This window comes from Polypterus senegalus, chromosome 6 (assembly GCF_016835505.1).
Source record: "Polypterus senegalus isolate Bchr_013 chromosome 6, ASM1683550v1, whole genome shotgun sequence".
NCBI lineage: Eukaryota > Metazoa > Chordata > Cladistia > Polypteriformes > Polypteridae > Polypterus > Polypterus senegalus.
Window position 1 is genome coordinate 6,407,194 of NC_053159.1, and position 21,461 is coordinate 6,428,654.

Here is a 21,461-nt window from a genome sequence, read left to right on the forward strand (position 1 = left end):
GTGATAAGCTCTGTCTTCTGTAATTGTTCCAAAAGAATTAATTGAGATTGAACTCCAGCATGCAGCAAATAAAGGTAAACTGAGCTCTCACTAAGAATAATACATTTACACCATGTTCTACACAACAAACAAGTTACATGAAGTGTCCAGTATCTGCATTGTGTGTCCCTCTTAGTATATTATGGCATGTATTCCATTATCATAATGCACTGTGAGCTCAGTTAGTAGCATAGTGCAGCATCACAACAGAAGGCCACCTTGGAGGGAAAATCTCACCATATATACCACAGCCTCTTAATGCACACTGGTAAAATGCTGTTCCTGTTACGGAAATAAAGTCCTTTTAACATAATATACTAATTTTGCTTAATTTATTTTTCATTATCTCTGGGTTTCATTGGTTTTATCTGGTTTAAAAAAAAAAGTTCAGTACCAAACGAGTTTTATGAAGACAATATACGAACAAGCTGTGCAAAATAGGTGCATTGGTCATTTTTTCACGTATGCAAAGTGCAGTGAAATTTTCACTTAGTTATGTGCGAATTAATGCACAACATTTCATCAATCTCTCTGTGCCATGATTAATGAATATACCTACCTTGCTTTGAATCTTCAGTCTTATTCAGCCTTGTTTGAAAAATCTCAGAGAATTAACATTATGTTTATGGTGAATGTGAAATTTGGCTGGCACTACTATCCTGTGTTTGCATTGCTTCACCAGACCCTTGTTCTCACCCTGCCTTTGCTCAGGTGTGTATTTGTGCAGCCCGAACTTCCACCTTGGGGCTTGAAGGTTCGAGATATTTTCAAGACTGCATAAACTTGCACTTCTTGCTATTTTGTAGTAGTTAACAATATCATGAAGCACTTTAGTTACTTCTGTATAATACAGTTTAGGGTACTTTGCCCATTGAACATATATTGGAAATGTGCCAGGGACAATTTGGAATCTTGTGTTTTCCTGCAGAATGGAGATAAAGTTTCTGATATAATAGGAGTTTATGGTGAACAACAGCAAATGTTATCTCAAAAGGTCCATAAAAAAAATGTAGTGTTACTCGTATTGCATAATTCACTTATCAAGTCGTATTCTGACAATGTCCCAAACCCATGCATTTTTATCCAGTTATTGTTAAATAAACCACTTCTGGAAAACAACCTTGTGAATGAAAATGGAACACACTCAGCATTTGAATTAAAGGCCCACCTTCCTACCTCATTTATCAGTCAGGAGTCACGGCAAGTGATGGCTTATTCTTTGACTAATCTTCTTTCGGCTGCTACCATTAGGGGTTGTCACAGCAGATCATAAACTACTAAAAGTGAGATCATTCATAAGCAAGACAAGTACAACTAAAGATTAATAGTTAAAGAATAGTGCATGAAAACATTACCAGGAGGAGAATATGCATCATACTTGTGCATTACGAGATGCTTCAACAAGCAGACGGTCAATTCGCCTGTGGGTAGTCCATTTGTGCCTCGATTCTGTCAATACAAGTGTAACAAGAAGAAACGAGTCTACAGAACATAGCGGTGCTCTTTCTCATCTAAACACGTTCTATTTTCATCCACAAGATTGTTTTCCAGAGTTATTCTATTTAACGATGTTTTAGTAAAAGTAAATGACTTTTGGGACATTGTGAGTACAACTTAATATGCGGATTATGTAGCACAAGTGAGACATTTTCATGGACATTTTTGATAATGTTTGCAGTTGAGCAATGTTGGTCCCCATAGATGCCTGTTCTATCAGAAATGTTATCTCCGTTCTGCATTAAAAAGTGAGATTATTTTTTTTTTCTCTGCCTTTTAATATATTCGGTAAGTAACATAAGAAATGTATCATTTTTGGATGGCTTATTCTTTTACTTTATCTCCTTTCTAATACTGTAATTTTTAATCTAACCTACTATTAAGATGTGTTCTGTTAGATTTAAAGCTCTAGTTTAGTCTCTTTGATTCTTTATGTGTTTTTGGAATAAAAACATAACTGTCTTAAAGTCTAACTCTGTGGTTGTATGTGGTGGGTGCTCACTTTTTAAATTTATTTTAATGTAAGTAGAGTAATACCAGCTGGCTCTTTAACCACCTAAATTGCTGGTCGGCTAAATAATTTGATCTCTTGCTTCCGTAGATTAAATTTTAGGAAGAGTTAGTTATGTGGTTAAGCTAATATGAAAGTGTGTATGTGTCATACCTCAGCTTCCCCTACACTCTCCATCCCACAATTCTCCTATCTCCAGGTAGCAGAAATGCATTTGACTCAATGTATCTTCTTATTTTTCTCTTCTTCTCTTGTTATTTGGCTGTGCTTGTACATAATTAAAAAGTAATTATAGATTACAAATTCTACTGAAATGGCAGCAGGTGTAAGCTTGATGCTTGTGGAAAAAAAAATACTGAGAAGAACTGAAGGTTTTGATTATGTTGCTCTGAAAGAAATGACTGCCAGGTGCCAACATGACTGCTTCTATTCATAGCTCTACTGGGGCATAATATCGAACATTTAATTTTCTTTCTGCAAATGAAGGTGTTTGGCAGTGACAGTTTAACTGAATTACAGTAATTAAGATTAAATTGTGAGGACACTTGCTGGTGCTGTGTACATTTGCATCAAGATTGTGCATATGCCCAAATGTTCGGCCTGAAGCCATGCCACATTAGATTACTACTACATCAGATGCCATAAGCTATGAGAAATTGGATTGGGAGTGAACGATGTTGTATTGGGTGAAGAGATTTTTTTTTTTCCTTCTGCATTTGTTGTGCTTTGTGGAGCACATGATCAAAACTGAAATAGGTATTTCTGATAATAAAATATAAATAGTAGCGTTTTTATGATTGGTTAAAAAAATGAAATGCATATTAAAAAGTAAGCAAATAATTATAACTATAATAAAAAATAACAAACATCACAGGCTATATAAAATAGTTGAGAGGTCGAAGCTTTGCCTTGTTGTAGTGAATGTCTATCTAGAATAGAATATGTAGAGTTTTTTATTGACTGTGTTTGTTGTAAACAACAGTACGTTAAACACTTATTAAAAAGTAAATAAATTACAGTTCTCTTAGTCCAAACAATCCTTGGTTGTGTCTTATTTCTCTCTGTTTTTCTTTTTTTTAATTTGCCTACTTTAATCATCTGGTAATATCTCATCTTCTGGAATTCCACCATTTTTGTGTTCACAAATAATAATGGAATAAAAATTAAGTAAATTAGCAGTTCGGCTTGCCTTGTTCATATAAATATAAATAGCTCTTTTGTTTATAGTGCCTGAATACATCTAATTTTGACAAATGAATAATACGCATGTTTTTTATATAATTTTGTTTCTCATTAGGGGTCAAGGCATCATTAGAGACAGGAAAGCAAGCTCCAGAAGAAATGTTTGAAGCTGCTGATGGTCCAAAACGTAGTCGAATAAATAGGCAGCAGCTAGTAAGTAGGACTGTGCAATATGTATCGTTTACAATAATCGTAATTGTTTTAATGATGTGCAAGCTGAAATTATCGAGTGTGTCACTTATTTTGCAAAACACAATCCAAAACACACCTTGGCAATCCACACATTCACTGTCTCATGTAACCTAACAAGACATACTACTGCATGTGCACAAAGTGAGCGCATAGGCGTGGAAGGTCCTCGCTGTGGGTAGCGGGATGGGGCAGAGATGGAGCTCAGATTGGTGTGTGCACATACACGGTGGGGTTGATTTCAACCCGCCCAATTCAACGTCATCTCTGCTTGCATAGTTCGATGTGGTTGACTCAGAGTTTGTCTCCTCATCTCATCTTGTTTGCAGCTGTAGGAAGATTTGCTCGATTTACTAAAGCACTTCTCTGTTTTCCTCTTGAAATGATTGCTACGTGAGCTTCATAATGTTATGTTATCACTAGGGTGCTCTGCCTCCCGCTCGCTTTGCTTGCACACCCCTGGGTTTGGTTAACCGGATATACAATTTAAAGACATTGTTGTTTTCATTTCATTCATTTTTTGTTTTTTATTACTTGATATTTGCCAGTAATAAAGCTGTAGTGAATGAGTTTTGTCCGTGCTACGTGCCAGCCACTTCACATCTTTGCCTCTCACGTTGTGAAGAGGGGGGCTAAATGCATGCTAAGGAGATGCGGTCGCATCTTGGAAACCCACGCTTAAGCAGTGATACGTTGAGAAACTTTTTTTTTTTTTTTTTTAACCTCCTATATGCTCAAACAGCTGGCTTGCTGCTGCTGCTTATGCCGTGCTGCATGATCTGAATGTTGCGCAGCACATCAAACATTTAAAAGCCTGTACAGCAGCTGTCATTTTTGTCTCACCTTTTCTCGCGGGACATTAAAGTGTCTCTGAGCAAATTACGTCTCGACCAAAGATTTTTTTAGTATAATAGAGAGAGACATTTTAGAATGAGTTTCTTTCTGCTGTCTTCTGTATAACACTTAATGTTTTAACCTGGTTAAAAGCCCACAAGTTGTAATGATGTAACGACGTGTTAACAGTTCATTTGAAACAAAACTGCCACGATAATGATGACCGGATCGAAGCCATTACCACAGAAGGCATGACAGAACTCATTGCTGTGCTGACAGATGAAGATGGCCCTACCCCAGACCACTTAATTGCTTTAGTTTGCCTATGGCTACAGAAGTTGGAGCAGGTGATGACATAAGGCAGGGATCAAAAAAAATAAATAAATAGTCTTTAGGCAGCTATTAAAAAAGCGGGAATTCAGAGAAGGCGAGTCTCTGAACAGTGCCATTGGAAAAGAGATCAAGAGCCACTTAATGATACCTGAGGTAGGCAGTGATGTAAAGCCACTTGAGAGGTGAATAATACACAAAGTACATTTCCCCAAATTGGGGAAACTTGCAAAAAGTACTAAGTGGGCTTTCAGCACTGGAGAAAATGCTGTAACCTGTAACCGTGCTGCTCTTAAGCCAGATGCTTTCGACAGACTGGTGTTTCTGTCGCACGGCTTGAAGTTTCCGCAGTAGAATTTTATAATTGTTTTGTTTTTTCTGATATCTTTGTGTGATATTGGCCAGAACTTGAAGTTAGTAATTTCTTTAAAAATGTTATGTTTGGGTTTTTTTGTTTTTTTTTGTATGTTTGTGCAATATATGACAGTACTTGTTTACAAATGCTATAGCTTTTTTTTCCTGTTCAGTATTTGACAAAACTTTGGATTTTTGCACTATAGTACAGTATATTAAATTTTTGTTCTTGTTTGTATGCAGCACAATTCACATTACTGCCTGGATAAACCTAAACTACTCTATTGTAATGTTCATGCCTTGTAGTTCAGTTTTGATTAGTATTTTATTCCATTTCTACTCATATCTTATTTAAATTAAGGGTTTCTTTTTTAAAATGCTTTCATTATACAGTAAGCGTTTTGTTGGTCTTGGTGCAATTTTTTGTGTAAATCCTGTAGGCCACTTTGAAATAGTTTACTCATGTTTGCATTGTTTGATCTCGGTAATACTTTGACTGGTAATGTTAATGTTTTTGTGTTTTATGTATGTCAGTTTTAAGTAAATAAGACCTGTTTTTCTTAACTGTTTCCATTAATCTCATTAGTAAGCTACAATTAATATCCTAGTAACAAGAGCAAGCTAGATCAGTAAAACTTTCACAAATACATTTTTAAAGAACATCCAATTATCGTTATGTTCAAAGTCCAAGAAAATTTCAAGAGATCAATTTTTGCAAATATCGCACACCCCTACTGGTATTTTTTGTAGCCCTAAACCCCAGCTTCTTATTTTGTTCTTTTAACGGTCCTTCAGCCATGACTGACTTTGCAGCCATTAGGACGTCATGGATGTCAGCGGTTCACAAATTTGAATCAGGACAGTCTTCTGATCCTTTCAATAAAGAGATACAAGTTGTACATCAGTCGGGATAAGCCTTTAAAATGCATAATCTTCCTTGATCTAATGGAGCCAAGGTTTCTTTGGCACAAGGACTCCCAAAGTAGTTTGCATAGGATCCTGTCTTCAATTACTGCACAATGTCAGGACGGTCTGTAACCCCGTTGCCAATCGAGGTATATCTCTACTGTTGATTTTTAAATGATGACTATGAGGGCAAGAAGCAAAAAAGATCAACTAATCTCAGTCCATGATATCAGTTAAAGGCGAAATGACTCTCTGAGTGCATTTACACGCACAGACAAAACCGGGATAAGAAAGTAGCATAGTTCCTGGTTATGAACTCACATTTGCACGCGAGACTCCACCTATGGAGTTCTGTCTTGCCAAAACATTCTTCTGTCATTAAGCTGTACAAAAATGGGTTAGCCATCTTCATTGTTCTCCAGGAAACTGAAAACAAGCATTGAGCTGGTGTCACCGAGATTGTGCTACTAAGCTTAGCAATGAATGTTTAGCTCATCAACATAATATGCCGAGTTTTGAAATATTGAGACAGCTAATTTCTGTTAAGAGAAGGAATACTGCACTTGCCTAAGCTCTTGCCACAGCAAATTTCTTTTGTCCAGCTAAACAAGTCAAAATATTACAGTAGTAGTTTTAGCACTGGGGTGGCTTCAGCGTTGTTCCAAAAATGCGTGGGTTTGCTGTTACCCATTCCTTTCTTGTTGCTGCTGCTCGCTTTGTTCATATTTTCACGATAGCATAGCTGGCTTCACACACGTGGGCTACCAGAGTGCAACGGACATACACAGACTACAAAATCCTTAACTGCACCTCAGTTAAGGGATAACATAGCCATATAACCTGGTGGCTCATGGAAAAAATCTAAATTTTCTCAGGGATCAAAACCCTGCTTTCTCTAACTAGAATAAGGGAACACACAGCAATTTTGAAACCGGGTTTCTGAGAATACCTGGGTTATTACAGCGCATGTAAATGTGACTGGCTGGGAAACGGGCTGGAATAAAAACTGATGTGAAATAAAGAGGCCATCTCTACATCCCATTCAACAATATCTTTTACGCATTCAATTTTATTTTAAAATGTGTCTTTAAAAGTATCCCAAAATGCTGCTTACAGTATAGTCCAGTAAAACCGAACAAAGTACCAGGTAAACCTACTGTATGTGATTAAAGTAACCTGTTCATGGTATCTGAGATTGAATATTCATAAATGGTTTCATAGCCCAGGATGATGGTCAGATAACCTGTGGTCACCACCCTTGATGAAGACTGTTATCTCAAATTGGTCAAACATCTAACTAATATAATAGTCAATTTTTACTAAACAGTTGCTAAACAAAATGAAAGAATGACAGCGGGGATCCATTACAAAAAGATAATTTGTTTCAACCCCTATCTTTTAAACTTTGTTCCTTTCCTTCTTGTGCTTTAATCCTTCATTTAGAGTCGAAACAGCGAATTCCCCAGTTTGTTTAATCACTGCTATAAAAACGTTTATGTAAAAAAAAAAAAAAAAGCCTCGGTCAATAAGATCTCTCTCAGCATTTAATTGGTACAAATTCAAAATTTTAATGAGCCTCCTAATTCCTTCTATAGTATTAGGATGGTCTAAAATATACAAAGTCTTACATTTAAACTTCTGTTTGCAAGGAAGGACATAAAAATGTCTAATTTCAAACACTGGAACTGTTTCTGTTTACATTTTAAGCAGTTATTTAGTTTCTTAACCATACAGGTGTGTAAATGAACCATTGTTACCCCATGACATCCTTTGTTTAAATTTATCAACCAGTAGTTTAATTGGAATCTACTGTTTACTCCTAGCTGTGTTTACCAAGATTTCTTTTTATAGCAGAATTGATTTAAATGGTGATTTACATGATTTTTTTTTTATTTTTTATTCCAATGTTTACAACAAAATAGCAGGAATCAAGACAGATGTGTCAAAGACACCATCCAATGCAAAAATTATATAGCAGCAGGGTTGGTTTGTTAAAACGTAAAATGGTAAACAAGCTTGTCTTATAAAGCAGACATAAAATTGTCAGTGCACTTTGAACATCCCACATGCAGCTAAAAGCAGCTCTGTTTAGTTCTAAATTGCTTCTGTTGCTGTTAGATGACTTCTAATCCCCTAGATACTTGACCCTGACAAGAAGAAGCAGAAACTGAAAATGGATGGATAAATGCTTTCAGTATTATTTTTTATTTGTTAATTGATGCTTGTACCCTGTATATACTGTATATATACTGAATTTCCACCGTTTCTGGTCCAGATGCCATTTCCAAAAAGCTGACCTATCCATTTGTGACAGCGTCATACAGTATGTGTAGAAAAAATGCTACTTAAAGCAGAAAGGCAGGTACCTTGAGACTGTGCATGTATGTCCACAATTCATATGCAATTTGGACAGTAGTTAAAATTCAAATATGATTTAAGCATTCAATGATGTAAGAGCATCTTATCTCAGTATTAGTACAATGTCCTGGTTTTTACATTAATTGGTCCTAAAAATGTGATCTGATCTTCATTTAAAGTCATAAGGGTAGACAAACACAATAATAACACACAACTGAAACTTTGTATGTCTTTATTGAAAATACCCATCAAACATGAACAGTGTGCTGTGGAAAAGGTAAGTTAACCCTTGGATTTTATAACTGATTGAACCTCCTTTGGCAGCAATAACCTCTAACAGGTTCTTCTGATAGCTGCAGATCAGACTTGCATAGCATTCAGGAGAAAATGTGGACCATTCTTCATTACAGAACTGTTCCATCTCCGCCATATTCTTAGGGTGTCTGGTGTGAAAGGTTTTCTTGAGGTCATTCCATAGCATCTCTGTTGGGTTAAGATGTGGGCTGTGATTGGGTCACTCCAACTGGTAGATTTTCTTTTTTTTTTAATTTTCCTCTCGATGATATCAAGCTGTCCAGGCCACAAGTCATGATGCTCTTGCTACCGTAGTTAACCATTTTCATTTTGGCATGCTGTGCCATTTTTTACACCAAACTTAAAGCAGCATATTCATTCTGAACAATTTAACTCTAGTTTCATTAATACACTAAACATTGTGGCATGCCAAGATGGTCTTTGGCAAATTTCAGTCATGAAACAATGAGGTTTTGGCTTCCTGCTTGGTGTCTTGTTAACGCCATTCCTGTTAAATGTTGTGTGTTTGGTAGTCTCATGAAAAGAGATGTTAACCTGTTCCAATGATTGCACTCTTTTACCTAAGAATATTCTGTTTTATTCCCTTCAAGTCATCTTGAGTGGCAGCCACTTCCAGGAAGAGCAGCCACAGTACAAAATGTTCTCCATTCATATGTGGTTTTGTTGTGCACTAAAAAATATCTAAACTTTTTGAAATGACTTTGTAACATCAGCAATTCTTGATCATAGATCTTCTGAGATGTCGTTTTTTCCCCCCCCCAAGGGGTTCTTCACATTAGCAAGATGCTTCTTGTGAATAGATAACACTCATTTTTGGAGTATTTTTCTAAAGGTCAAAATATTTCTAAACCAGACCTCCAGTCTCATCTCATTGATATCAGACTCCAAGTTTGCTAATTCCTGACTCCAATTATCTTTTGCTGAAATCATAAGTCCAGGGGTTTGAATATCTTTTCCAGTCTACACCTATGAATGTTTGAACAATAAATACAAATGAGCATAGGAACAATACAATAATTTCAGCATTATTAGTTAACACCAATTGTGTTTGTTCATTACTGTAACTGTAACTTGGGTGAAAAGCAGACCATATATTTTAAGACAAAGTTATACATTAAAGTGGTTATTTTCCAAAGGCTCACATTCATTTTCTTGCTTCTGTATATCAGGAACCCAACTGTGCTGTCATGAGTATATCAAAACAGGCCCCACTTAAATAGCCTTCAGTAAGTGGCAGTTCTATATAAGAAAATAGACCTTTGATGAATGGGGGTAGCAAAAACTGTTAAAATATGTGCAATGTAACAGAGGAGCTACAATCCGTGTGCTAACATCTGAGCAAATTAGTGTTGCCTAAATATGCATATCAGAATACACAGTTAAAGTTTATTTGGTTTAAGTCAGCCTAAGATCCAAATTAGCATTAAAGCAAGGCAGTGCATACGTGTGCACAATTTGACACAACAAACACTTTTGTAAAGGGAGAGCATCTCCTTGTCTGATGAGTCTTGGCTCCTACTAATTAATGCTGATGGATATTGTAAAGGGTCAGAAATGCAAATACTGTATGTTGTGGCTGTTTTTATAGTGTGGTGCGCATTTTTAAGGTATAAATTGGCCCTCATGGATCTGAATAGAGTAATATTTTAATGCAGCAGGACATTTGAACATCATTTCCAGTTAAGTGCCACTGTGTACATGTTTGAAAATGGTGGATTTTTTTTTTTTTTTTAGGAACGTTAATCTTCCATACCACAAGGCTAAGGGCATGACAGTAAGTTTAATATAATGTTCTAGACTCCCCACTCATCTCTTTATATGTCTGGTTACTCAAAATGGGAATGACACCCCCTCAACGTTATATATGTGACCAATACTCGGACCTTTCATGGTTCTGTTTGCGAGCAGCCTCTACAAATCTTGTTTCTGTTTTCTTCACCATTTTCTTCATTCTGAGGCCCACCATATCTCCAATGAGGCAAACATGAAGTGTCGCTTAATAAATCAATAGACGTCATCCAGACCATCATGTCATAGCTAGTGATGCTTATTCTGCCTTTTCTAAGGCACACCTTTGAGGGTTATTTGAAGTTCTTTTCCTGGCAACCCCGGTTTCTCTGACCTCGGTTTAGCCTGGAAATAAAATTCATGTTATGGGATGTAGGAGTCAGGCATTCTGATGCAGTGGCCTGGTCAGCAGAGTTGATTCTGTAGTTGCCATCTCAGTTGAATTAACTATCTTTGAAATGAGGATGAATAAGTTATTCAGCATAAAGATCCACCACCTCCTAACCTGAAACAGCTATGGTACACTTTAGAATTGGCCTGGACCAGCATTCCTGTGCTAGACCAGTAACACACTAATGAATTTGTGACCCACACTGGAGGTGGCGTAAGGGCAAATGTTGGATGGACTGTATCTGTACCTAATAATGACATGTGTCCATATAAAAGCATTTCATGTTGATTGCTAAATAACTGCATTCCATTCATCTTTTATTTTCTGAACATTTAATCCAACTTTAGGGCTATAAGAAGCAGGTGCCTGTCCTGGAATCACTTATATTTAAATTGGCAGGTACTACTTTATTTATTTATTTATTTTCTTCTTTCTTTTTCTAGCTACCGGGCCTCTTTGATGGATGCTACTTTTATTTTTTGGGTCCGTTTAAATTTCCCTCAAAAGAGGATTTGATTCAACTGGTGAAAACTGGTGGAGGCAACATACTGTGTAGGCAACCGAAACCAGACAGTGATGTGACACAGACCATCAACACTGTTGCCTACCACGCGTTACCCGACTCGGACCAGTCCTTTTGCACGCAGTATATCTTGTATGACAGCAGTTACAAGTATAAGCCCAAGCAGGTACACCTAGGAAAGGTGTGGTCAGCTCCAGTGTCCTGGCTCCTCTGCTGCATTACCAGTTTCCAACTCTTGCCTGTGCCTGAACTTAACAGTTAACATAAAATGTGTTTTTTCTTTCTTGAAAACTACTAAAATGATACCATTATAATTGAAACTGATGCTCTCATGCACAGTTGAGTTTTCTTCTAACAAAACATTGTCATGAATAATGCTCATTACAAACCACGCTTTTTACTAGTTGATAAAACTACTTCCCTTGTTTTTCTTTCAACACAGTTCAGTTTGTCAAAATGAAGTTTTGTTTACATATTATAAATGGCACAAAAAATATTAGTAAGCACAGGATACATTGATGGTATTGTTCCCTGTTAATGTTAGAATTTTGTAGTTGTGAAATCACTTTGTTTAAAAACAATTTGTACATCATTGGTAAGTATGTTTCTAGCTTTATATACGAGTGTTTCAGATAGTAAAATTGTACCAACTCTTTGTTTTTTTTCCCCTCAAAAGTATTGATGCACTTGAGCAATTCTTTGCAATCTGCATTAAGGGAATTACTTTCAAGTCTCTGCTGATAAAGTGTATAACTTCATAATGTAACAAATCAAAGGTAATTCCACCCCACTGAATGGGGACCAATTTAGGATAAAAGGTGGATGTTGCTTGCATTCCTTGGAAAACAGTTATCAATGTAGATAGTAAAAGTTACCCACATGGCTTGTAAAGTGTGTGTTTATTGTGCTTAATTTTTGTGTAATCCAAATGGTATTTAAATATTAAAGATCTTTGTGTTTTCTGTAATTTTCTGCATTGTCTAGTCATATCTTCTGATAAAAGTCTTGTCATTTTCAGTGTTGATTTTTTATTTCCTTAATGTACATGTAGCGTTGTGTTTTAAGAACAACAAATCGGTCTGCATTTGTTTTTCTTCAGTTTGAGTTTGTACATTTTGTGATGGATCTTTCACTATAATAAATCTACACACTTAAAAGGGTATGGTTGGGTTTACTTTTTTTTTGTTTTGTTTTGTTTTGTTTCCTATTCGTTAAACAGTAAGTACCAGTGTTTCTTGGCCGATAATACGTGCATTTGGCCAATCTAAGTTGGTTCTTTTTACGGGTGAGTCATGTGACAGAATGCTGTCTCTATTATGTTGTCAGATCAATTAAAACAAAAGGTACAAGTTTAACCTCTTCAGTTCTTTTCTTAACTGGCTTTAATGTTTCTTCCTATCCCCTATTATGCAATTGTCATCTCTGACCTCTTCAAGTCAAGTGGCTGGCTTGTCCTACCATCTGTATATGGCATTTCAGAATACAGTGGCACAAAATAATATTCTGTTGAACCACTGGGCAACATATACATAAACAGGACAAGTTCAAGACAGATGAACTATACTATAGATAGTAATTAAAATAAAAGAGAATGAAGTTAATTAGTAGCAAAAAGTGGCCCCTAAATAAGAAAAGGGTTAGCATGAAAACCTGCAGTCATGGATGGCGCGCCAGGAACAGTTGAAGTTGGAGACCCCTGATCTCGGGAGTCCAGGCTATGTTTCAGAGCAGAGATACCCTTCATGATTAACTTATGACTGTTGGAATCTCTTGCTTTAATTCTATTGCCCCAACATCCCATTTTAACCACAGATGGATCAGACATGTGCAAAAAATGTTATCCTATGCCAAATAAAATTTGTGTATGTCTTGTATGTTTATAGCCCCGTCTAGTTTTCTATCTGCTTTCTTCCCTAACCAAACCATCTTGATTTCTGCAATGTGGCTGAACAAAGAAGTCGGTTCAGTTGCAGATGGTTGAGTCTGCAGTACTCAACAAAGTCACCCACCAGACCTCTGTATTCACTTTCACCAGTAAACCACTTACACATTGAATCATCTAAAGCCTTCTGCGGGTAGCATGTTGTGAATGTTGACACTGGTCTGCCATAAAGGCATATTCACACTTGATATCTGTAAACTATCAGGGTCTGTTTGGCATTTTTTCCAGGCTTTTTTTTTTTAATTGTTTTGAAATAAGCTTTTTTTAGGGAAAATATGATTGACAGAATTTCCTGTCACTATTTCGTCTGTTTTTAAAAGATTGTTGTGTTTCCTGACTGTATTCTGTAATTTTAGTGCTTGTAATCCCCTCCAGGGGCCTCATGCATAAGGCCGTGCATAGAACTCGCACTATAACATGACGTAAGCACAAAAGCAGAAATGTGCTTACGCACAAAAAAATCCAGATGCATAAATCTGTGCGTTCGCCAACTTCCGCTACATAAATCCCGGTCAGCGTAAAAATTAATACACATGCACACACCTGCTATCCCACCCGAACTCCTCCCATAATAATTACATCTCTTTGAATATGCAAATAAATATAAATAGCCCTTAAGCTCAGCGTTTTGTGAAAAGGCAATGGCAAAAGCACACGGGAAAATGGAATTTCAGAGAATACCAAGTGGAGGCAAGGAAAAATTTACTACTTGTTGGTTTAATCAGTGGTACAAACAACAAAAGGAAATTGATCAAGTGACATAGAGTGCCGTGAAACTCGAAAGCTCAAGTTCACAAAGTCGCACAGTGCCTGAAGTAAAAAGGAAGTTGTCAGATATCAAAGTTGCTGTGAAAAGGCAAGTCGTAGCCCACCATCTGAGTGTCATATAAAAGCTTATTAGGGTACAGAGGGAAAAAAAAAAAAAGCACACACTGGGGCGAAAAAAGCACGAAATGTCCACTTTAATCTCAAAATTTCCACTTTTATCATGTAGTTTATTTTGTCATTAAAGTAGAACATCATAAATTTCATCTTAAAATTGTTTCATTTACTAGTTTCTCAAATCCCATCGTAGCTAAAGTAGCATGTTAAATGCTTTGTTTTGTATTTGATCTTCTATGTGCTCTACAGGTTTGTGTGTCTATCACTACGTGCTTCGGGGCTTTCTCTTCCTCCGACAGGATGCCGAATCCATTACATTCGTGATATTACAGCTCTCTGAATAATTAAAACACTGAGATGTATACGTGATATCATTTTCATGATGATAGGAGTTAAAGCATGTTATTAAACATGGGAACACGGTGGCGCAGTGATTATTCATGTCTCACGCAAGATGCTTGCTGCGCCGTGTGCGACCTTCGATGAAATACTTTATTACAGAACTACTGTTTCTTTCAAGCATACTAACCTCCAATTGCTGTCCTTACTTTTCTTTCTCCAAATACCCAATCTCCACACAATCAGCTCTGTAATAGCCATCTGTAAGCTTAGAGCGCCGATTCTTGAAAACCTTTAAGGAACATTTAAATATCTTCGTAATATGTGTTTAATTATTCTATCCATCTATCCATTCACTGTCGCATCAGCACCAGCAAGAATACAGCGCGAGGCAGGAACAATCCATGACGGAGTGCCAGCAGCTTACCAGCACTGTGACACCGTGTCCTCACATGCTTAATTATTAAAAATATTGATTATTTAAATGAAGTTAGTTTTATTTGTGTAATATAATAAACATTTTGCTGCATTTCATCTTAAAAATATCGTCATCATATGTAAATACCTGCTTTATAAAGTGGCTCAGGTTGTGCGATATTATAACTGTATCGCAAGTTTAAAGTGAGGTGATTGTACTTATAACTACAAACAGTTCTAAAAGGAGCACTTGATGGACTGATTAAGTTTATAGTTCTTGGGATGAAACTCTTTCTGAACCGCGAGGTCCGTACAGGAAAGGCTCTGAAGCATTTGTCATATGAGAGCAGTTCAAATAGACTGTGCGCATCGCTGAGGCAGCATGTGCATGATGCTGTATACCGAGAATTCTCTTTTCCGATCAGCTGCTGCAGATCTGTGATTCCACACTCCAATACAGTGATATTAATATTTTAAGTGGCACAGTGAGAGTAATATGGAAAAAGATGATCTGATGTGGCAACCCCTAACTGGAGCAGATGAAAGAAGAAGGTGAAGTGAGAGTAACAACGCTAAAGCAGCTATGGTATTTAGAATAGTTTGACCATTCTGTGGACCATTATATTGTTACAGGTTAATTGCAGTCAGATGCATTAAACTAATAAACAATATGCGGTGAATTTCAGTGTATTTATAAAGCCGTGTCAGGGATGTGGATCTAATAAAGAAAGGATAACCACACAGGAACAGTAGCACTGCTTTGACGCTGGGTGCCGTCAGACTGCAAAACCGAGCGCAGATCTTGCGTATGACAGGGTATGAGCTATGTATGTGGCTTTACGCCAAGTTTAGGTTTTATACATTGCGATTGGAGCGTGGAAACGTTCTTACGCAACATTTATACATGAGGCCCCTGGTGATCGCAGTACTGAAGAGTAGGTATTGTCAGTGGCGTGAGAGCAGATATTGGGTTCACCGTATTCTGTAGCAAAGGCGTTCTAGAGGAAAATTCCGGACTCTCAATGAAGAACTCTGCTGGCATCCTGAAAAATTCCAGAATTACACACGGATGTCATTAAAACATGAAAGTCCAATGATATGTGGTAGTGTCTGTTCTGTTTCAGCCCTAGCTGTGGTTCAAATTCCTTTTTTTTTTTTTATTCATTTATTGAGCCTTTTATTTATGTTAATATTTTGTTAATTATTTACGTTATTCCTCATTTTGGATGTGTGCAAGCTGTTATGTGCCTTTGTTTTATAGGTGGCTCCCCAGGAAATGGAGCCTCCTGCCTATCACTGTAAGTTGCTGCCCTCTGCTTTTATCCCACAGCACCTTGTGGTTCATTCCAATTCACTTTGGGAGTTTGGTGAGTTTTAGCAACTTTGCATGTGCTTTTTGCGATTATTTGGACAATTTTTTTTTTATTCAATTTTTTTTTTTAACCGTTTGTTTTCCATTCTTTGAGTATTCTTTGAATGTCCATGTAATTTCAGTGCTCTAAAACACAATAGTGTCTTTATAACGTTACTACCTGTGGACCCTGTACAGTATTTCTTGCATTATGTGTACTCTTCAGCGCATTTCTTCTGTATTGATTTGTGTCTGAACTTCTCTTCACTGGCACTCCCTTTCTCGATTGTATTCCCATAAAGCCTACTTCTCGGACTCTCAATTTTTTTGAGGCACCTTTCTCACTTCCTGTCTGGTTTTATACTTTCCGCCTTTTGAAGGCGACTCCCCCAGCATGTGGCCTTTATTCCTCCTCGTGCTTCTCACACTCACACTTCCAGTTTTTTTGTTACATTACAAAAGAGCCAAACTGGCCACAAAAATTCCATTAGGCCTACAGTCTCGTTCACCCAACTGGATCTAGCCATCTGATCCTTACGAACTGTGTTTTATTAATTATACATTAAAAGAACAGATAGGCATCATTCTAGTGTTTTGATATTGATAGAAGAGCCATCAATGGTTAACTTCTTGTTATAAATCTTAATTCTAACTGCCAATCAGATTATTTCAAATGGCCCTGCATTGAGGTTTCAATTAGAGGTACTATGCATTGAGCATTGAGATAATGTTCATCATAAAATGTGCAGCCTAATGTGATGACTGATTGATTGCAAACTTGAACAGCAACATTCATATATTTTAAGAATTATAAGGCCCGCACAAGACTTAATCATCATTACTGACATTTCATTTTGAATCAGACGACTGGAGGTTCTGTATACTTTAGAGTAGCATGACAGATGCATGTAAAGGACAGATTTTACCCTTGAGAGAATTCAAAGCAGATCTGCCAGATGGAATGTCAATAGTGACTGTCGAAATATACTATGTCTTTTTTTATTACAGTTTTTCCAATAAAGGAGTCTATTTCCACTAATGTTTTCTTTTGAAGCTTCAAATGTATGCTTTCAGTATAGTAAACCATAATTATTCTAGGCCTGAACACTTCTGTCTAACCTTTTCACCCCTAGCCCCCTCTGTCCTATCTCGTACACGATTTATCGCCTCCGAGTTCCTGCGTCTTTTGTGTACGTTTCTTTAAAGGCAAGCTGAAAGGCCCATTGTGCTCCATCTTGTTCATGTTAAGCCTTTTTACACCATTCTGTCATTGATGGCTGTTTGTGTGTAATTGTATGTTTAATGTACTGAACACCACATTATGTTTTACAATTTATTAATCCACCGGAAAATAAGAATACAGATAAAGGGAGAATTCTGTACGTGGTCATGTCATATTATACAACTTTTCCTGTGATTGTCAGTCGTAGCCTTCAGTTGCATCATGTTAGTGAGTCGGAGGTAGGCGGCGGTGTGCTCCAGTGAAGGGCAGTTGTCTACATAGACATATATAGATAGACGCCGCATTCACTGTGCTGCCCAGTTGACACGATACGTCACCGCGTCCGCCCTATTGCGAGTGGCAAAAGTGCCATTTAAACTAACACAGGTAGACGTGGAAACCGGGTTTTCTGATGAAAAAACAATAACGTTTAAAACAGTATCGTTTACATACAACAGATTTTGGTGAATTGTTTAAATGCAATTATTTATATACATTTATTAACTAATAATGGCAATTATTATTATTATGAAATAATTCCTCCCATGTTAGTAACATTTCTCAGACTGCCATCTTCCATCTCCGAAACATTTCTAGATTTCATCCTGTTCTTACGCAACACAGTACTGAAGTATCGGTTAATGCCCGAGTCACCTCACGTATAGATTACTCTAATGCTATTCTATTTGGCAACCCACAAAAACGTATCCATCGCTTACAACTTCTTCAAAATTCTACTGCCAGGATAATAACCTGCTGTTCTAAATCCACTGAACATAACACACTGATTCTCTCTCGATGTCACTGGCTCCCTGTTCACTACTGAATACGATACTAAACATTTCAAGCTCTCCACACCCCACTGATCTCCTCCAGACTGGCACTCCTCCCGCTCACTCAGATCCTCATCTGCATCTCCACTTTCTGTACCACACATCAGACTCAGTGCTATGGGAGCTCGAGTGTGTCTCATGGTGCTCGTCAACTCGGGAATTCTCTTCCCTCTCATCTCCGTAAGCTTGATTCAATAACACATTTGTGAATTTTGCACTGTTACTGCCAGTTATCTTTGTTTGTTTGCTAATTATTGCTTTTTAATTTTTATCATTTTTTTGTTTTAATTTTGCTAATGTTTAATTTTATTGTAAGGTGGCCTTGAGTGCTAAGATTATAAAATGGGATTTTCTAATGGCCAAATATAAAAACACCTACAACAATTGTTCAGCCTTACCTATGCAATGTAATCCCCCCCAGGATCTCGTTTGGAGCATACAGTGGTTTGTACAATCCCAAGCAGCACATGTGTGAGGCATCTTTATCCATTACTTCACTCCACTGCAGTGCAACTTGCAATATGGTGCCAATGTTGACGTACAATGCTGCTGGTCATGCGGCGTCTAGTAATTCTATATCTATGGTCATCTAGTCTGACATACTCGGTCACTCACTCTAACTACTTTGTGACTCTCCCCTCAGATGGGTCTGATTTTGTCAACCAATGATCTCTCAGCCAGAAGTACAGTGCATATGCAAATTTCCCCTTGGGGATTAATAAAGTATCTATCTATCAATCATACAGCATAGTGCCTTTCATATCTATCTATCTATCTATTATATAGTGCCTTTCATATCTATCTATCTATAACACCGAGGAATACCAAATTTGGGTGTTTTAATGGTGATTTGATATACTTTATTAATTCCCTGAGGGGAAATTGTCTGTTCTTATGACCTTTTGGAGGTCAGAGCACAGGGTCGGTTTGGGCCTCAAAAACGAATGAGAAGCTCATCTGTCTGATGTTGTGTGTTTTATGTACAACTACAGAATGAAAAAAATGAGAAAGAAAAGGGGCGAGATTTACTGTAGGTGTTAACTCATTGTACGGCGCTGGTTCTGTTATTGGCTGCCACAAAACGTGGTGAATACCACTCTGCTGGAAAGTCGGCACTCAGTCCGTAAATGTGACCTGGGCAGCGTTGTATGCTCATAATGTCCCACACACATGTATTTTTGATAAAATATTGTTAAATAAACCACCTCAGGAAAACTCTCTTATGAAATAAAATGTGACGTGCTGAGATGTAACTGACTGTCTGAATTGTAGTCTTGCCTCCCATTGTTATATTTTTGTGAGCCAAAACTGGAGTACCTCAGTGTTATTTAGCGACAGTCTGTGAAAACTGACTATCTGTCTGTGTATGCGTAATAAAGAGAGGATTTCCAATTAAAAGTGGACTATACTGGGAGCCACTGCACCGTTCTGCGAAGTTCAGGCCATGTTACTGGGGCTGTAAAAATGTCTGCCAGGAAATCCTTGAGAAATAACCTGCCATGTGCAAGCAGCACTTGTCCTCTAAAGCTGTGGCCTTTTTATCGCATTCTTTTAAAAGCCCTCTTTGTTATATTTGCTTTTCTCACAGAAACCGTTTAACGGTCACCATTTTAATTTACCAGTCACCATGTATCTCTAATGACAGCCATCGAGCAGCCACACTGTAAGACGTCCTCTGGGTTTAATAAAAATACAAAAACCAATTAAAAGCTCCCATTGCCGGTCAGCTAGGCACCTTTTACGACATGCAGTTATGCTGTTTTGGGGAAGACACTTGAGAAAGCGGGGGTAATGATTTGCCTGGCTCTCTGGTGGCGGCAGCAGCGCTGGCACAGGCTCTAGCAGAGCCTTTCAATAGGATTAGATGGGATGCTCCTAATTGCTATTGATTGTGGCTCCTTGCATTAAATTGCATCTCCAGCTTAGCTATGGAGATGGTGAAAACAATTAATGGTTCTGAAGATTTAGAAGTTGTGATTAATTGGAATTTGATGTTCGTGGGTTGTGGAGGCCAGGTCAATCTGACTTAGCCATTGCAGGTAGAAAGAGAATCTCAAGTCTGCGATTTTAGTAAAGGCAATTTTTTAGATGGATGGTAAAAGTCCACTGCAGTGAGCTGGCGCCCTGCCCGGGGTTTGTTTCCTGCCTTGCACCCTGTGTTGGCTGGGATTGGCTCCAGCAGACCCCCGTGACCCTGTAGTTAGGATATAGCAGGTTGGATAATGGATGGATGGTTTAAGTCCTTGTCCTCAAGGACAGCGGCCAGGAGGTCAAGTGAATGCTTGACCAGCGGTTTACATATGATAACAGACCGAACTTTACTTGTCCCCAGGGGAAAATTTTGGCTTTTAACATAAGCTCTTTAAATAAAATAAATAGATATACACACTGTGGTCTGAACACACACCAGAATGACTAAAAAGAAAGAACACTTTGGACTTGGCAGTTACACTTCCAGATTGTGTTCTTGCTGAACTCATTTTTAAATAAGTCTCAATGCACTGGACTCATTCCCTTCAGAATTTGAAACACTTCAGTCACGTCTTCTCGTTTTGCTTAAATTGTAAAGGCTCGGCTCCTTTAACCTTTCCTCATAACTCATCCCCTGTAGCCCTGGAATCAGTCCAGTCCAGGGGTCCCCAACTCCAGTCCTGAAAGGCTGCAGTGGCTACAGGTTTTCATTCTAACCCTTTCCTTTAATTAGAGACCTGTTTTTGCTCCTAATTAACTTCTTTGAATTCATTTTATTTGATTTGCTCTTGAAGACTCGGACCCCTTAATTGTTTTTTTTCCTTAATTAGCAGCCAAACAATAATGAGATACAAAGTGAGCCAAAACAACTGGTGACCATCATACAATATCTGAAAATAAAGAAGGATGAAGGTCTCAGAAATACTGATCTGCTCCGGTCCCCAAAACATTTTAACAGGGCTCTTAGAAAAGAGAGAATCAACAGTTTCGGAAATGCCTGCTATTGCGTAATGAGAGCAGCAACAAGCCATGGGACTAAAGAATGGATGTAATTAACAACGAGAATTGGTGCCTAATTAAGCGACTGGTTGGAGTGAAATTAGTTGGAGTTAGAGGCCCTGACTTTGGTGGTCTTCTGTTGGCTCCCTCACTTCACATTACATTTCTGTTTGGGTGCCATTTAAGGAAAGAAATTAAGCAATTCAGATGAATGATGAAGAAATTCAG

The 21,461-nt window shown here is 37.7% G+C and overlaps 1 protein-coding gene across 2 annotated transcripts in view; it reads left to right on the plus strand.

The window, feature by feature from the left end:
- Positions 1-12,779, plus strand: part of bard1 (BRCA1 associated RING domain 1) — a 99,286-nt gene extending 86,507 nt beyond the window's left edge. The window contains exons 10-11 of one of the 2 annotated variants that reach the window (XM_039755334.1): positions 3,345-3,442; positions 11,198-12,779. In XM_039755334.1, the coding sequence (XP_039611268.1) occupies positions 3,345-3,442; positions 11,198-11,539 (440 nt within the window). In that variant the 3' untranslated portion in view covers positions 11,540-12,779. The remainder of the gene's footprint in view (positions 1-3,344; positions 3,443-11,197) is intronic. The other variant, XM_039755335.1, reaches the window with a different exon arrangement.
- The last annotated feature ends 8,682 nt before the right edge of the window (positions 12,780-21,461 follow it).